Genomic DNA, 19,691 nt, shown 5'->3' with positions numbered 1-19,691 from the left:
GGCCCCAGCAGACATTTTTTGGGGGGTCTGAGAAGACGACCCCGATTATAAGACGAGGGGTATTTTTCAGAGCATTTGCTCTGGAAAAAACCTCGTCTTATAATCGAGCAAATACGGTAATGTGTGTGAAATAATGTGTACACATGTTTTAAGATGAGCAATAGTTTTGGGTTTTGCTACTATCCTTCTTGAAAATATATACTGTGTGCGTGCGTGTGCGTGTGTATATGTATGTATGTATGTATGTGTATATATATATATATATATATATATATATATATATATATATATATATATATATATATATATATATATATATATATACAGTATCTCACAAAAGTGAGTACACCTCACATTTATGACCCCTGTCCACCTACAATGGGCCCATGAGCATAAGAACTGGAAAAAGGTGGAAGAATGGAAGAAGGTGGTCTGGTCTGATGAATCCCATTTTCTTTTACATCACATGGATGGCCGGGAGCGTGTGCGTCGCTTATTTGGAGAGCACATGGAGGCCCCAGCAAATTACAAGACTTAAAGGGCCTGCTGCTAATGTCTTGGTACCAGATACCACAGCACACCGTCAGCAGTCTAATAGAGTCCATGCCTCGACAGGTGAGGGCTGTATTGGGAAAATGGGGACCTACACAATATTAGGCAGGTGGTCATAATGTTATGGCTGATCTGTTAATGTGTGTGTGTGTGTCTGTGTGTGTATATAGTAATGTATATATGTAGTAATTCCCCTGTGTTTCTATTACCCGATACACTTCATTTTCCCTTTAGATTTTATTGAAAGGTGAACTAAAATTATGCATTACTCCTGAGCATGTGATGGTTATTTTGAATATAAAGAGTTTTCCTTGATTCATTCCAGCAGGAAACAATGACTGTGAAGGCAATGAGGCAGTTGAGAGGATACAACAGCAAACAATGAATGCAAATGGTAAGCTTTTAAGTGGAATCTGAGCGCTAATGGTGCGGTTTCCAGTAAAATATATTTCTTAGTAAATCATGGGGAAAAGGAGAATTGTGCCTCTTCTTTATCAGTTAAATCTCCAATCATATATGCACCACCGGGCATTGATGGTGTGGATTCATTTTATACCTCATACATATAAATTTGAGTTTTAGAAAGTTTTTCCCATGTTTTATTGCCTATTTTCTTTTTGCTGGATGGTTAAACTTTTATGTCTAAAGTCTAAATAACTACATGACCACATTTTTTCTCAAGAATTACAGGGGAACTGTCATAGATTATTAACAGTGTCTACCTCACAGACACATTCTTTCACTGCTACATCCATCCAGAGTTGTTGATGTTCAAAGCTTTGGTACCAGAATTGATTTTGGACTGATTAAATTGAGCTATATGACTGATCTTGCCGCTGGAACCTGATGTTGCCACGTTTTATGGAGGCTCACCTTCCATAAAGACTTAGGAACTTCACTCCTAATATGAGCAAAAACTTTAAATTACCTTAAAGGGAACCTGACACCTTCTAGAAATCTTGGTGCCATTAGATACATTTTTTAAAGTATTGCTTGTGCATTTGTTTTTTTTTTTCCACTCATTTTGGTAATATGGTTTAAATGTTAGGGATGCTGATATGTCACAAAAGTTGGCAAAACTGTAATAAATTATGGTTATCCTACATCTCACAGTATGTTATGCTGACTGCTTAAAATATGAACATCTTGGTAATTATTAATTGTTTTAGTGGATGGATGGCCTTGTAGTACCGAAGTTCAGATCTTAGATCATTTAATTAATTGTATTGGTGGCAACAGTGTCGTGGGTGTTCACTTTTTTTGAAAGGGTGGTTTATAGCATCTGTTGAGTGGAACCTGTTTAGCAGAACTGTAACCTACAAGCAAGGCTGCTGCTAAACATGATACATTGGCCATGGATCAAAGGACAAGATGTTACAAAAACAACCTAATTAGTCATTTAAGGATACATTTTAAACTAAATCCCATGCAACAACATAACTCCCCCAACATACAGCATTTTTAAGAGCTGGATGATGATTGCATAGTGCTTTGGTACCATGAAAAGCAGAAATATCCATCAGCTACAGAGGGCCCTGCTCGAAAGCTTACAATGCAGATGATTTAAACTTGTATATTTCATTTTACCTTTTTTATTAGGGTAGCACAGCTGTACAAATGTAGCTTGCACACACGATAAAGTATAGGCTGAGCGTGTCGCTCTAAGCTGTCTTTCAGTTTCTGAAGAACCCTGACTCCCATTATAGTCTATCAAGAGCATGACAAAGAGCCGGACTCTGACGCACTTGTAATCAGTTTTAAGCTTGTGTTATATAAAACAGTTCAGTCATGTATTATGAAAGCGACCCTTGTTTCCAGCTCTGCTTCAAAGCTTTTTGATTACTAGCAGAGTGGAATAAAATGTTTCTTTTAGGTAAAAAACAGTTTTCATATATCCTCTTAGTATGGAATGACTGTATTGAAAGTAAACACACATAATACTACTCTAAAGACTGAAAACAATACCTTTCGTGAGCCCCCATTCCCATAAAAACATAGAACTTGGCAGCAGATGAGAACCATTTGGCCCATCTAATCTCCCCATTTTTGCTGTTTAGAGACTCAGACCTTAATTAGTCATTGGCCTTGCCTTAGATTCAGGATGGCTTTATGCCTATCCCGTGCATGTACTTAGTTAAATCCCTTTAAGTATATCAATGTTTCAGTCATTTCCTCTTCTTTCCTGCAAGGTATATATATCTTAAGACCCCTTTAGTCTTTCTTGATAATATTTATGCTGCAAAACATTCACCATTCTATCCTCCAATATGTCAATATACTTCTGGGGATATGGTCTTCAAAACTGTGCACAATACTCCCTGTGAGGTCTGATCAGACATCCTGTACAATTTCAGAATCACCTCTCTCTTTATTTAGCTACAGAAGACTGAAAGAAATATCAGGAACACACGAGGCAATTTCAAGAATGGTAGATTTAGACACCCTATGAGCCTCAATGATCTGGCAAGGTGTAGGGAAGGAAGACTGGAAGTTATACGGCTGGCTAATGGGGTAATTGTTGATGTAAATGTATCCAGGTGTCCCTTTTTTAAGACGCCCCCTGTAGCCTTTATACGGATTGGCAACAAAAAGCCTATGACCCAGGACAGTATCCCCAGACATATGGACAGAATTTCTGAGGTGCATAACAGTTCTAGATCAAACAGGTGAAAGTGGAGCAATTATAAGGATGGTTCCATCGCTTTATATAGTAACTGTGCATTTTTTTTTTACAAATACTGGAATATATACAGTATCGTAAATACATATCCCAAGGGTCCCTTCATGCTGATGATTGTTAAATCATTTAGTGAATTATTAGCTGTACACCATTTGTCTAAATGTAGCATCTTCTGGGTGCATTTGGAGATATTCTGGAGACTTATTGAATGGGTAAGGCAACGGTTGTAGTTGATGGTGTGTATTTAGATGAAAGTCTTGTTACTAGTGGAGCATCTCAGGAATCGGTATTGTGACCCATACTATTATGGTATATGATAAATGGTATGCTTAGCAATATTACAAAAGGCCTTAATGCTAAGGACTTTTTTTTTTGCAGATGATACAAAGAACAGGATAGACATTTCTGGTTAAACATGCAAGTGATTTCAATAAATTAGAAGAATGGTGGAGAATGTGGCAGGTTAATGTTGAATGTATAAATTAATGCACTTAAAAACACATTTTAAAAAAGTAATAATCTAGGCAGAATATATAATCGGGGCACTGCTGTGTGAGTTACAACAGAAGAAAGCGTTTTGGGAGTATTTTTTTCTGAAGACTTAAAGGTAAGCAGGCAATGCAATAAAGCATCTATAAAGGTTAAGGCTTTAATAGGAGAAAGAGAGAGGTGGGTCTGCCACTTTACAGATCTCTGGTCAGATCTTACATTGTGTATAATATACAGTTCTAGAGACCCCATCTCCAGAAAGATATTGACGTATTGGAGAAAGCTCAGAGGAGGGCTGCTAAAATGGTAAGTGGATTAAGGGATTTAAATATTTATAACTTGGAGGAAAAGAGAGAGAGAGAGGGGGGGATGTGATAGAAACATTTAAATACATAAAGGGATTTAAAGTACAGGAGGAAAGTTTATTTCAAAGAAGTAAAAATGTTAGAACTAGGAAATATAATCTAAAACTGGAGGGTCGGAGGTTTAGACATAGTGTTAGGAAGTTTTATAAAAGTTTATCCCCTGCCCATATTTGCATTTGCATCCGATTTATTTATACAGTAACCCTTAAAATAGCTATTATTGTCACTGTTGCTGCATAATTTGTAAGAAATCCATCAATTATCCTATAACAACATACATTTTGTGCCATGCATACTATACAATATAACATTATTTTAGTTATGTTGCCTTATGTATGTATGTATGTATGTATGTATATATATATATATATATATATATATATATTGCGCATGAGCTTTAAAAGCCATTCCAGATGTTCATTTGCTGTTCCCTGTGATTTGGCATAGTACAACCGCATTGTCATAATGATTGCAGTAATAAAGTTCGTGCTTTGCTTTCAGAACTTGATGGTTTTTCAAGAAAAAAAAACAAAAAAAAAGATGCACTTTAGGCATGTGAATTAAAAAAAATATATTTTCAGCTACATATATATTAGAGAATTGATGAATTTATTTTTCTAAAGCATGTGTACTATGTGCCTTTTAATTAATTCCTGTGCTCTTAAATTATCTATATAATTTACTTTTATTACAGAAAATCAGACAAGTTAAAAAAGTGACCACAAATAGGACGCTTATGTACTTGCTAATAATAATAAACTGGTCATCCTAATAATTTACAATATTTTTTGGTTTTTAGAATGGATAAAATATTATTTTCCTAACATGCACTTTAATGAAATTTGTAAACTTAACTTTTTTAGTCAAATTTGAGTATGTTTAAGCAAATTGGTTTAGTTTGGTCAGGACCAGACATGCGATGACAAGACGGCCCTTGCACTTTAAGGCCAGTGCCCTCCTGATGTCATAAGTGCGTTCACGTAGTGTGCTGCCCGGCATATCCCGTTCTAACCACATGCAGCAGCACCTGATCTGTCGCTGTTGTGCCAGATGGCCAGTCTCGGCCTGACTTTGGAGCTGTTAATGTAAAGTAGAGCAGGCTAACTGTGCAGTATAATTGTAATCAGCTAATGCCTAATTCATTAGTCACTTCATTCACAGCCATTCACTTAGAAAGGATTCGGTAAATCAATGACCGGATTTGTCTGTTCTGTGCATTTTTTTCTTTTTTTCCCCACGTACACCCAGGGACAAAAATAAACATAATTGTATTATGCTCTTCCAGGGCCATAAATAGTGTATTTTGGACTTGCATAAACATATATTTTGTCCAATTGGAAAGATGCCTGCAATTGAAAATCACATTGTTCCATTGAATAGAGAACAATATGAGCTTTATAAAATGCTCACAGTGATTCGCTTGCTTGTAATTCATTGAGAAAATACATGTCTGAAAAATAGAAAACGGCAAATAGCTAATAGGAAGGGTCTGAAATCACAGTTTTAAAAATGGAGCAATGATTTGTTCACACTGAAATGAATGAAAAATAAAATAATAAATAGTTTTTGCTAAGCTGACCTCTTAAAACATCTGTGAAGCATGCATAAAAAGAGAAGAGTAATATCCTAGGTTAAATTGTAAATTAAACTTAAATTTGCACAGTAATGAGACACTCCAAAGGTACAATGGAAGTAATAAGACCTGCCACGGTTCCTGGTCGACTTAAACTCCAGACTCCCAAGTTGCAGGTCTGAACACTGCTGACTGACCATAAGAGGCTTTAGGATTTGGATTGTTCACATCAAGAGGCTTCTAGTTGAACTTTAGCGAACCCACACCTGCGTATTAGGTTCATTATTTTAGTCCTTTAAGTAACCAGTACACACAAATAGCCCTTCCCATTGGATGGTGCTGCCTGTGTCCAGTACCAGTGCATTATATCTAGTTCCTGTTGCGATACTGCTTGTTTCCCACTGCTTCTGGTTTCTGGCATCCTGACCCTGGCTTTTGCTTTAAAGTATGCGATTTCCTGACCTTTTTGCTTTTTTGACTGTTCTACCATTATCCAACTACCAGATAAGGGAGGCGCTTGTACTTCAGAGTGGATTATCACTAACATTCATGGTTGCTCCAAGGGTATCTCTTTTCCTCCGGTATCCATTGGTCTCTGCTCAAGGGTTCTGCTTCAACACGTTGAGTGAGATTATTGAAACATACAGAGGACCTTTTCAAGTTTACTGCCTACCAGGACTCTGGATGAGCTTCTTCAATCTCAGGGCAGGGAGAGTTGGGTCACACTCTTTCTCGGCCAGGTTCTGCCCACTTCTCATCTGCTACTATCCACTTTCTGCTCACTAAAATCAAAGTTGAACTAGCCCCCTAGTGCCAATAACCCCACCCCCACAATAAACTACATCTCAAAATTGGGGGAGCCGACCTTGGGAAGTTCCCAAGGATTGGTGTAACATAGGCTTCTTTAGAAGGACCACCTGGTATTTGTGTCACACAGTTAACCCCAGTACTGTTAATTTTCTATTAATGATTACTTTTGTTTAAAAAAAAAACATTCATTAACATGTGCTAGGCTTTTTGCTCAGTTCTTCAGCAAATTGTGTGCCTTGCGGAAATGGCATATGTAATACAACCGAACAGGGCAAATGATAAATCCACTGTTTCCCATGTGTTGGGGTTTGGAGCACCCACTAATTATGGCACCACAAGAACACAATGTAATTATGTTTGTTAACATGGGAAATTCCTATGACATTGCACAAAGATTGTTTCCCAACAATATAAGCATCTAGGTGTACTTTCATGCAAATATTTTTATCACTGCACAGCACGACTATGAAAATCCAAATGATAAAATATGAAATTAAGCCACTGCTGGAGATGAATCCAGGTGGAATATTAGTGGCACTTATTTTAACATAATCCAGTATGCAAACTGTTCAGTTTCGGTGCCTAGGTTCTTACTTACTTAGAGTTGGGTTCTAGTACCAACAAAAACCACAATTTCCATTGAATGAAATTGCTGATAAACTAACAAAAGCAGATCTCCCTATACTGATCAAGGACTGATCAAGGCTGCCATTCAAATGAACATATCCTACAAACATATGTACAGTTCAGGGGTTCTACACATTAAAATGCAATGTTATAATATGTAAAAAGCAAAATGCATCCATAGACGATTTGCTTTAATGTTACGGTTAAATCAATATCTGCCATTTTTCTCTTACATACTGTTAAAATTGGACTTCCTCAATTACTAAAATTCTAACAGCACTACTCAGATTCTCAGATATCTAGACACATTCATAATTTTTATCTCATACCTAGAATGTGAAGCAGTACTTTACCTTTCAATTTCAGTAAATGCAATTGCAATGATAACCTTTCTCCTTTAGGCCAGCCTCTGCTTTTCCATTCAGATGGTTTCTGCTGACATTGTAAAATGTTGATTCCCTGTAGAATGTGGTGCTAGAAATGTGTGTTCCAGGACTATTACTTATAAAGAGTAATACAAATTAGATGAAGGGAATTTGTAAAATTTTTGGATAGGTTATATAAAAATGTTTTTGTTTATAGTGAAAGAATAGGTTATATTGTAAATGAAAGAAAGGGGCTCTGGGCATTGAGGGCAAAAGCTTGGTAGACTGCTGGACCATGTGCATCTGTAAAGGTCTAGGCATGCTATAGGAATGAGTATGTGTGAGTGAGTAAATGAGTATTAGTGAATGAGTATCTGTGGAAGAGTGTAAATTAGTGATTTTATAGTATAGTAGGTTGAAGTAAGTCTTCAGTCCATCAAGTTCAACCTTTCACACATACCTAGTTCTAAAGTTAATACAAAAGAAGGCAAAAAAACCCTACTCGGGGCAATTACCAATTATTCCACAACATCGAAAAAATTCCTTCTTGATTTCATAGCGGCAATCCGATTACTCCCTGGATCTCTAATACAATTGTCCTTTTAGCAGTTATAGCCGTTTATGTTATGCTTAACCAGAAAAGCATCCAGACCTTTCTTAAAAATATCCACAGAGTTAGATAATTCAACATCCTTAGGCAGAGAATTCCATATTATTATTGTTCTTACTGTGAAGAACCCTTTCCTAAGATGATGGTGAAATCTCCTTTCTTCAAGTCTCAATTGATGACCCTGTGTCTTTTGTAGAGACCTCTTGGTGAATAGATCACTATGAATGATTGAATGAGCATTTGTGTGATAGCATGGATGTGTAAGTATGTTAGGATAGTTCCTGGTGAGAAGTCTGGGATGCAGGATGTGTTTATTTTAAACCAAAAAGGGTTTTGATTTCCAACAACTTGCCCAATTTTTTCCTCTAAATTGATCTGTATTTGGGTGACAATTCAAATCATCAAATGTTTAGATTGACCTAGTTGAAAAATATCCTTTTGTCAGGATTTTGTCTCTCAGATACAAAAATCTATACATGGTTCAGTGCAACTGGCGTAACCACAAGGCCTTGAGCGGTATTCTGTTCCCTGTGTTTTGTTTCACTCCTTTTTAATCATGATTCTCTTACCAGTTTTAAGTGTTATATTTACAGTGATTCCTAGTGGAGAGTGTTAGCTATCTGAAGAGAATCAAAATAGTTTTCCTAGTCATTTTTGTTCAGAAAATGCTCTAAAGAAAGATGCTTACAGGTAAATGAATTCTGAAATAAAAAAGGGACCTAATTAAGTATGGAATATTTTTTCAAGACGTGTGTTCTCATGAGCAAAGTTTGTGGCAGACTTCTTAAAAACAAACTAACACCCAAATTTCATCAGTGAAGCAACTGTTGTTAGTATCTTCTCAGTTAAACAAGTTTGGGACTTCTACAATCCCATAGGACTATGTAAATACCTGTGAATATCACCTGAAGTCTCTAGATGAAGTGATATTTTTCTAGTACTCTGGGTTAAAGTCTCCTCTCTATGCAGGTCCATATATTGTATATTTTGTTAATACCAAAAATGGAGCCTTAGTTTACCTTTTCTGCTTGTTAGGCAGTTTATTTTTATTTTCACAGGAGAAAATGAATCGCTGTCGGTTTTGTACTACACATGTAGAAGATAACGTACATATTACCACTTATACAAGATTTTTTCCCCTAATATATTCAGGTGCATTGTGTTTATTCCTTGCAATCTCTTAAAAATAAGATGTTCTATTATTGAGAAAATAATACTAGGCTACTCTCAATTTTGCCCACCCTTTCTTCTGTAGCCCATCACTTTGTGTTCTAAAAGGCCGTTGAAAAAAGTACAGACTGTGCTTTTCACGTTCCATATTGAGGAAAAAGATGATCATGATTTAACATCGATTACATGGCAGAAGACTTCATTGACAGACTACTTACCTGAATTTCTTACTGTCGTCTTTATTTTAGACTCAAATTTGTAAATCATGAGCTGGAACAAATAATCAGAGACATTTAACGTTATTCCCATATGCCAGGGACGTCCAAGTTTTTTCTGCAGTGGGCCACTTCATCAGAATTGTATACGTGCGCGGGCCGCACTAATTTTTCACTGTGAGAAAATATGGCCTTTAATAAAATATGGAGATTAAAATAAAGTAAATGACACAAAACCTGTACTTTTCCTCTCACTGATTTCTGGGCCTAGAAAGTTTTGTGACTACAAATTCAGGATTCTGGATAAGTAAAAATAAAATAGTTCTATTTATTTTAGCGATGCACTAAAATGAAAATTCTGGACCAAAACTGAAAATCCAGGGTTCACTTAGCCAAAACTGAAAATGACCCCACACACACTTTTAATAAAAGTAAGTTACACACCAAAATTGTACAAAAAAAATATATATTATGATTGTTAACAGCAATCTCAGGCATACCCAGATTCCAGCATGTACTGGTTGGCTGGGCATTGTACCGGTATTTTTTGTCCAATTTTAGTGTGTAACCACGCTTTTATTAAAAGTAACACACCACAATTGGACAAAAAAAAATCAACAATTTGACTTGGCATGATGAGACTGTGATTGCTGTTAGCAATCACACTCCTATCATCCCAAGTCAGCCAGTACATGCTGGTACAGGGTGGCTGTAAGGGCAGACCCCATACTGCTGGCAGCATCAATACACAAGGGGGCAGCTAGCCAGGTTTCAGCATGTACTGGCTGACTTGGCATGATAGGAGTGGGATTGTTAACAGCAAATACACTCTTTTTATACCCAGGCAACCAGTAAATGCTGGAACCTAGGCATGATGGGACTGTGATTGCTGTTAGCAATCACACTCCTATCATCCCAAGTCAGCCAGTACATGCTGGTACAGAGTGGCTGTAAGTGCAGACCCCATACTGCTGGCAGCATCAATACACAAGGGGGCAGCTAGCCAGGTTTCAGCATGTACTGGCTGACTTGGCATGATAGGAGTGGGATTGTTAACAGGAATTACAGTCCCATCATGCCTAGGTTCCAGCACTTACACATCCATGCTATCACACACACACACACACAAATTCATTCATTCACAATCACTGACAATCCCTCAATCACTGACAATCAGGCATACTCATTCAAACACCCTCCCCCACCCCCTTACCTGCACTACAGCTCTCAATGCCGATCACAGACTTCAGCAGGGGGCGCGGCCTCCCTCGTTCTCCCCACAGAGGAGGCAGAACTGGAGCAGAGAATAGACCCTCCCACAAGTAAGCAGCAGGGCTCTTGTGATCCTGGCTGCCGATCTCACGCGGGCCGCACCTCGAGGTCCCGCGGGCCGCATGTTGGACGCCCCTGCCATATGCATAGTTAAAAAAATTTGGATACTTATAATGTAGATTGTAAACTCAATTGAGCAGGGCCCTCCTCACTTGTTTCTGTATGTCATCTTGTTGTGTTACATACTACTTGTGACGTTCTGTCTACTCTTTGTACAATGCTGCAAAATATGATGGAGCTGTATAAAACAATAAATAATGAAGATAATGTTAAAGGGATAGTGTGAGTACTTAGGCATTTAGGCAATGATTATGTATTGATCTTCTGTGCTGGCATAGGCCTGACCGAGAGAAGCCACCCCCTCCATATATGAGCTAATTTCCCTGTACTCTGTGTCTTAAAGGCACGCAGTGCCTTGTAATGCAGACTATGGGGACTGTGCTGAGTTGGCATAGTGTAACTGGTCCATTGAGCAGCAGCATACTGGGGAGCCTGATCACGCTAGCTGAAAAGAAAGGACTCCTTGTGAGGTAAAAGGGAGGGGGCATAGGTGAGGAAAAGCTTTAAGCACAAGAAGGAGAAGGGGGGATAAAGGCTATGAGAGATGGAAAGCAGAAATAGAATGAGGGCTGCGAGAGAGGAGAGATGAAGGAGAATGAGGTTGTCAGGGACAGGGTCCATACAGATGACTGTAATGACCCAGAGTGCCCAATGATGGTGTTAAGGAGCATATGCGCAACAGCAGAGTCAGACAGGGCCTAGTGCTGGGTAACCACACTCCCCCGAGTGTTGTGAACCTAGAGTTGTGTGGCCACAACCAGGGCCCTGACATAACAAAAAAACTATCCTGCAGGCACCCTGGAGTAGAGCCCTGCGTGGGACTGCTTTTTTAATCCCGCTCCCGCCCGCTCCCGCCCGCTCCCGCTGTTTTTAATCCCGCTCCCGCAATGTGGGTGTTCCGCTCCCGCCACATTTGTGGCCAATCCCGCCCGCTCCTGCCACATTTGTGGCCAATCACGCCCGCCTCCTCACCTGATTTCCCGCGCAGTCCCGCAAGTTGTTCCCTCACAGCGTCTCTTCTCTTGGTCCGCCCAGGAACAAGACGGGGTCACAGGAAGTGACGTCACATCACGTGACTCCACCTTGTTCCTGGGCGGAGCAAGATAGGAGACACTGTTATGGAGCAGCGAGAAGATAGCCTTGCGGGACTGCGCGGGATTACCGGGACCCGCAGGTACAGTGCCTGACCGCCCGCTCCCGCCCGCAGCACCAGCAAGACCGCCCGCGCCCACGGGACCCGCCTCAGAATGCAGTCCTCTACCCTGGAGCAGGAATGAGACATAGCTCTACAGAGAAATGTGCAGGATTCTGCAGGCTGGGATAAGGGAAGCTAAGCAGAGTAATATCATGAGTGTGTGTCAGCATATGGTGTTAGAGTTTCAGGGATGAGCCTAGAGTTAGTGGAGCCATGGAGAAGGGGCAGAGAGAGGAAGAAATGAGGAGAGGGGTGGCAGTATGTGTCTATGTGTGTGTGTATATATATATATATATATATATATATATATAGATATATATATATATAGATATATATATATAGATATATATCAAATAAGTTGAAAAGCAGCTAGATAAAGGTATTTAAGGCAAACTATCCATACCATATTTATGAAATATTATTGGCCCATTCATTTTCGGGCAGCAAATTACATTCTCTGCCCATTTTTAATTTGAGAACGAAATTTGTTGCCTGGTGCTCACATTCACTCCCTCCCTTTACCCGGTAGGAGATTTTTGATGATTTAATAATACCAGATTGTGTGTTTTAGGTATTTGCTATATATTTTGTATAGCTTTTAGTTGGATTAATATAATATGTAACTGACAATATTATTTTGTCTGGTATGTTATAAGCAGCCGATCAGTTTGCATGGATGAATTAAGTTAGTGGCTTAAGGGAAATAATGTAAAAAAGGTGAAATCTTATGTGTGACTCGCAGCAATTTACAGTCAGTTTCAGATACTGAATTTCATACTAAAATTCCTTATAAATGTTCCAGTGTGGACAGAAGGCCTCTAGACTATTGATACTCTTCTTGGCTAAGATCAAAGAGTACAGGTGGGAAAAATGAAATCTTGGTCCTCCGGCCTTTGGGTGGGGTTTTAAAATATTCTTCCAATAGGAAATGCAACCCCTGACAAAGAAGACTGGGGACTTGGATTCCACAATGGTGGTCTTACCATTTGGAGAACCCAGTTAAACTTTTTTCTCCTCATCGAACAGTGAGAAGCACAGTTAACTTTGGGCTTTAAAAAATAAAATGTTGTCTTGTGGTATGTTGGTTGTATAGCTGGATAACGGTTTATACAGTATATCCCACATTGTGCCAGGCAGTAACATGTGAAATGTATAAGTGTATTAGTAGTGTCTTCACCCCTTTTCCCCCCTTATAACGTTTTTTTATAAATAAGCATCTGACAAGTAAACTAATTGTACGTTTAACTGTCCCTTTAATGTTGTGACTTTTAGGGTTGTAAAACACGGTGGTACACTCATACCAAGTAAACATTCTGAGCTCATATGAAAGAGGCACACCAGAGGAAAAGAGAGGGACACATAGATTTTGATTCAAAACACACAGGAGACGTTTCAAAAATTTCTTTCTTCACTCTAAATTTTAGTAGTTGGTGTGCACGGAAATCTTATGTTTTTCATAAAAAAGTATATGTGCACTGAATTTGCAGGTATAGATTAAATAAATAACCCACTACACATGGCATTGCAGGTATAGAACTACTGAATAACGCATAGACCCAGTCTTGCAGTTATACAGTAGACCAACTGAAAAAACACGTCCAAACTCAGGATTGAAGGTATAGAACAAATAAATAATGCATGGAAACCCTGGCACCCAGATCACACCCACAAGATTTGCCCCAGCACCCAGATTGCACCCACAAGACTTGCCTCAGCACTGATTGCATTTAGAGGATTTGAATTAGCACCCAGTTTACGCACATGCACAGGATTTGCCCTGATCTAGCTCAGGTACAGTCTTTATTCATTCTATACCTGAAGATAGTAACAGTTATAGACAGACTATCAGAATGCACACACTAAAAATCCCCCCACCCTTTCTCTTAATCTCTCCTCCTCTGTCTCATTACCTCACCCTTTTCCCTATACCTACACTTTCTTTTTCCCCTTCCTCTTTCTCTCTCTCACTCCTATTCACTTTCTTTCCCTTTTCTACCTACCTCTCTACTTTGTCTTTTATCTCCCACCTTCACTGTGATCCTCCACATTCTCATCATCTCTCCCATTTATCTATCTCATATCTCCCTTTTTATCCTACCACTAACATTTTTTCTTTTATCTCTCCTCTTTGTCATTAACTCTCCTTTTTCTTATTATCTCTTCCCTTTATCCCCATCTTTCCTTTCTCATTATTTTCCCCTACTATCTATCCCTCTTCATTTTCTCTTCCCTATATCTTTTTCTTTATCTTTCCATTGTCTTACAGTGTATTTTATACTGTCAATCCCTTTCCTTTCTCATCATGCGAAGAGACATCTGGTAGTCAAAACGAAGAAGCCAACAATAACTATCTTCAAGTTAATTGCTTTTGATAACATCTCAAAAGTGTGGGGGCAATAAAGTATGTTTCTTTATTCGTCAATGGCATTAGTGTTATTGTACATAATAAAATACAAATCTATATTAAACAGTTAGTATAACGTATGATGTATTCCTACCTTCTGTATCTAGTCATAATATATGTTTAAAAATGCTATTTTAGGTCTGGTCTCTTCAGGCATATCTTACTGTAACAATTATTATTTAGTTTTAGTGTGATTTCACACTGGTTTACCCATACAATTTTTTTATAGGATTACCAGGGCTTTCATGTAAATATTCATGTATCATTTTAAATTAATTTAATGTTGCTTAGCATATATTTCAAACTATTTTAGGTATTGTAGGCATCAGTTTTATTTTTAGTTCATGCTTCTACTCAGAAGAGTTTTCTGTTATTGTGTCAGGACCCACGGCGGGGTCCTCGCCGGCGGCACTTACCCGCTCCGGGTAAACGATCCCGCGGCTCGGCGGTGCCGTCCTCGTCAGCCGGCCGCATGGTGGTTGCTAAGCGCGCGCGCCCCCACATAACTTTATGTGTTCCCTGCCGCTGCCGGCAGGGAACACGCGCGAGTGACGTCACGTCTATGGGCGTGGCGATCACTGGCGGGAAGTTTAAAAACTGAGCACTGAAACTCATTCAGTGCTCAGTTATTGTGCCTTATACCGTGTATTCCTGTTATTTCCTGACGTGCCTTCTCGTGTACCAGACCCCGGCTATTCCTGACGTGCCTCCTCGTGTACCAGACCCCGGCTATTCCTGACGTTCCTATTTATTTTCGTGTGTGCTCCTGGTTGTCATCTGCATACTGGGTTCCTACTTCTATTACTACGTTCCGGGCAGCTCACGCCTCACATATTGTTATTATTATTATCCTCTTGATGACAACTGACGGTCCGGGCATGTCATGTACTAACAACCAGTTAGCGAGAATTGACATGCTTCTAACGGGTGCAGAAAGCGACCTACGTTTGTTTTCTGCACCCAAACAGTGTTGCTGTAATGCCTCTATGCCGAGGCATTCAACAACACCGAGATCGGCATTAGGGACCATGTCTGATCTCTCCCCGGGGCGTCAACATCCGCCATAAACTGTATGGCAGCGGACGCCCGTTTTAAAAGAGTTTAGGAGGCGATCAACAACTCGATAGTGATGCATTCAGCGACACCGAACACCCCAGGACGCGCTGTGACTGCTCCGGAGAGTGGTCACAACCGCCACTGCGAGATTTTGCCACTCGCAAGATGGCGATGCTTCCTTTCAAACAATAAAGGAGTTGAAAATAGTTCTCAGGGGGATCTCTGCATTCTGACTGCATTCAACCATGCAAGTCAATGGAGCCCAGTTTTCTAATCACAATGTGATTAGTAAAATAAATGTAAAAAAAAAAAAAATTATAAAATAAAAAGTATTGTAACATGTGAAAATAATTTCCCACTGATGGTAGGAGAAACTTTCAGTTCCAACAAATTTCAAAAAATAAAATTAAAAAAGGCCAAAAAATATATAACAAAAATAATATATATATATATATATATATATATATATATATATATATATACCCATGCATGAGTGGTATCACTGTACTCAGGAGATGTTACTGAACACATATTGAGGTGTTATGTGACAGTGACATACACCAGGCGCTGTAAATTTATACCTGAAACAAAATGTGTGTGTGGAGAAAAAAAAACGCAAAAAAATACTACCACAAGGTTTGACAAAGACTGGTGGTGGATTTAGTGCATGGAAAGAGTTAAAATACTGTGGTGAATTGCATTGGCCAGCTTCAAAGACACCCGAAATGGCACATGGGGGAAGATTTGCAAAAATGGCTTTGAAATAGCAAAATGCTACTTGTACTTATTGCCCATAACATGCAAAAAAAAAAAATACAAAAAAAACATAAAAACATTGGATATTTCTAAACTCAGGACAAATAGAATCTATTTAGCGTTTTTTTCATTAGCTTTTATAGATGAGTAAAAGATTTTTCAAGTAAAAGTCAGAAAAAGTAATTTTTTTCTCAGTTTTTCACCATATACTTTTTTTAATAGTAAATGATATGATAAAAAAATGACATCTAAAGATGTCCTTGTCCTGAAAAATACCATAGGTAGTCAATTTATAAAAGATTTAATAAATATACAAATGACCAAATGGGACAAATGGGATGTAAATAAAAGGGTTCAATAATGAATAGTTGTTAGTCAATACTGTCTTTCATAGGCACTCGGCAAAGGGAAAAAAATGTAAGAACCATAAACATTAATTCAACCTATACCCAATTTGCCACATAAACATTATAATGAAAACATGGATTAACAATGCTTTGGCATATTGCTGGAAAACAAAAATCTGTCTATTATAAATGAAATCTAAATAAGAAATGCTCTTGGTTGAATGAGTGTTTTTTGAATAAGCAATATGATGACATTCTAAAAACATGTGCTCATCTGTTGGATGTCTGTATATGTTTCCTGATGGTTTTATAGGGTTGTTTATTAGAAATCTTATATGCTGTCTACTGTGGACATAGGAGATCTTCCTATATGATTGTTTGGCTTCCTAGACTGTTTTTCAGATAGTACAGCAGTCCTTCTTACTGCTTCAGCGTCAGTAACAAGAGATATTTACTGCCCTGTAACTTAATCAATGGTGAACACAATAAAACTTTTGATATTTTTTTCTTTCAATGAGTGTGGATATAGTACAGCTAAATGTTACTCCTATTGGACATCGGACTCAACTCTTATTCTTTCAGTTTCGTATATGATGTAATTGATTAGCTTACAAAACATTTTGTATCTTTGTATAAAAATTGTCCAGATGTGAAAAGTCTTTTCAGTTTCAAATTAGGTAATTGTTTTTTTTTGAGAAATAAACTGCGGACTGAAGTTCGCTGTGTTCTTCATTCCCATTTTAATTCTATCTCTGGATAGTTTTTGCTATGAAAGCTCAGAATAGCTCTTTTTCCACTGGGAAGCAAGTGCATGGGTTATGCAGAGAATGTGAATAAAGTACCGTTTGGAAATAACCTGAAAGTCACAGATAGTCCTCTTATGTAATCTAAGTGCTTTGTCTCTCTGTGTGACTTGTGGAAGACAATAATGCACTTAAAAACTAAAAGATGATACTGAAAATTCCACGCAGTTTTGTGTTATGGTGAATTTCCAAAATGAGTCATTGCTGGGAATTAGAAATTGACATGTTAAATATTTGCAAGAACGGACTTCCATAAGGGAAATTTGCCACTCACCACTCACCTAGACATCGATGTGAAAAATTGGCAAGGATTGCACACTTGCCACTTGCTGGGAGCATCTTTTTGTTGGAAAAACATGGTGGGTAAGTGGATGTAGTTACACAATAATGCAGAATTGGGCCCTAATAGATTTTTGCAGTTGACTACACATTCTTGTGTAGACAGGCAGAGGTTATCAAGTGCTAGGATGAACAGATGACACGTCAAGAAGTCGTTTATTACCAAATCAAAATACATGCATAAATACATTTCTAAAAATCTACTAACCTCTGTGGTCATTTGCTGTGTGGAACAGTAGGAGACCCCAACCGAACAACCAGCGTCCACAGATTACATGGTTTGAATCCCCATTAGTTAAATTTTATTTAAAACTGTTTGTCCAACTTTGGAATGTTTTGTACAACTCATGGAACACATACTTTAGGGAAACAAATATTTCGCAATGCAGCTAGCCACAATCTAAGACAGCATGGAAATCTTACTCACGAGGCCCCAATTGACCCTTAAAGCTTCTTGATGGACATGGTAAGATAGCTCGGTTGGTAAACTGACTGGAGAGCCTATTAAAAATATTATCTTGAAGCTATTCTTGGGTAAAGTCAACTCTTTCTGAAAGATTCCTAATCCCCTTCCCCTGTTCCTGTAAATTATTTCTGTCCCAACCACACTTTATTACACCAGCAAACTTGGGTTTATGTAGCCCCTTTATTGCCATTGATGCTAAGTGTGGGCAGTAGGTATAATAACATTTACTATGCTAACCTGTGAAAATTATATAATTGGATGGGATGAATAACAGGGAAAACTTTGTTCATTATTTCCTTTCAATTATTACTACTTGAAATTTTACCATCCTGGTAGGTAGTAACCTTGCGTAAACACATTCACGATTTTAATTGCCTAATGCATACCTCATTTTGACTAAGTGCCTATTGGTAACAATCTTTATTTGTATGCACATGGCTTGTATCAGTTTATCGCCTGGCTGTTTGCCCAGACATTGGTTCAATCACCTTTGTCAATAGAACAAGCGCAGATTGCGTGTCACACATAAGGCAAGTTCTGCTATGGGGACCATGATCGGAATTCTTAGAAACCCAATAAAGCATTTAAGCTGAATCCTTGTGGATTGTTATGACAGGTCTTATAAATTAATTTCAATAACGAAAAACAGGGAAATGTATTTGAACCTCGGCACCATCTGTGCTGAATGGTACTCTGTCAGAAATAAATCTCATGAGACAGCATGATTTGTATTCTATCACTGACTGTGTTTCTTGGGAACGTATTAGTTTAGCAAGTAGAATGATGACATCCAATCAGGGAAATTAGTATTCTATTCCAGGCTTTGAAGGATGTTGTAAGAAGGATCGGTTTGTACATGAACCAGCATATTTTGTTCCTGCTTGAAAATCTAAGGCATTAAACCAGTGTCTCATTGTGAAAAATCCACACTCAGGTCACTGCACTTATTTTTTATGTTGCTGTTATTTGCAATTAAGTTTTAAATAATTATTAAAATATATATATATATTTATTCCTTCACAAATATGTCAATGGGAAAGTCGACTGTTAGGACATTAAACACAACATTGCACGGTCAAGAATGGGGTATCGTACGTTGGGCTACTGAATTGTCTCAGTAACAGACATCATTCTAATTTCTATCCGAGGAAGAGATTATTGAGGTCCCCACAGCTTTACATCTTTTTGTATGTTGATCCAAAAAAATCTACAGTACATTTCTACAAAAACTGACCACACAGTTATTTTGCTCCTTATAGTACCATGTTGTTTTATATAAATCAAGCATTTTAAATTGTAGTTACCCATCCTTACAGTGGAAAGAGGCAATGGTGTTGCGCACTTAGATAATTTGAACAGAAATGTAGTGTAGGGAAGGCTGAGTTGATGGACTGTGTAATTATCAGGTCAGTTCACGAGCAGCCAGACTGATATGACTAATAATACCACTTCTACTTTGTTACTCATCAGTAGGTTT

At 38.2% G+C, this 19,691-nt stretch overlaps 2 protein-coding genes across 5 annotated transcripts in view; both read left to right on the top strand.

The window, feature by feature from the left end:
- Window positions 1-19,691, top strand: part of ZBED1 (zinc finger BED-type containing 1) — a 234,612-nt gene that overhangs the window by 24,146 nt on the left and 190,775 nt on the right. The gene's annotated exons all lie outside the window — the stretch shown is intronic.
- The window catches only part of DHRSX (dehydrogenase/reductase X-linked), a 105,928-nt gene that overhangs the window by 24,329 nt on the left and 61,908 nt on the right, over window positions 1-19,691 (top strand). For 2 of the 3 annotated variants that reach the window (XM_053457366.1, XM_053457364.1), the window contains exon 3: window positions 878-946. In XM_053457366.1, the coding sequence (XP_053313341.1) occupies window positions 878-946 (69 nt within the window). The remainder of the gene's footprint in view (window positions 1-877; window positions 947-19,691) is intronic. The other variant, XM_053457365.1, reaches the window with a different exon arrangement.

The sequence above is a fragment of the Spea bombifrons genome, chromosome 2, assembly GCF_027358695.1.
Source record: "Spea bombifrons isolate aSpeBom1 chromosome 2, aSpeBom1.2.pri, whole genome shotgun sequence".
Taxonomy (NCBI): domain Eukaryota; kingdom Metazoa; phylum Chordata; class Amphibia; order Anura; family Pelobatidae; genus Spea; species Spea bombifrons.
This window is presented reverse-complemented; position numbering and strand designations above follow the sequence as displayed.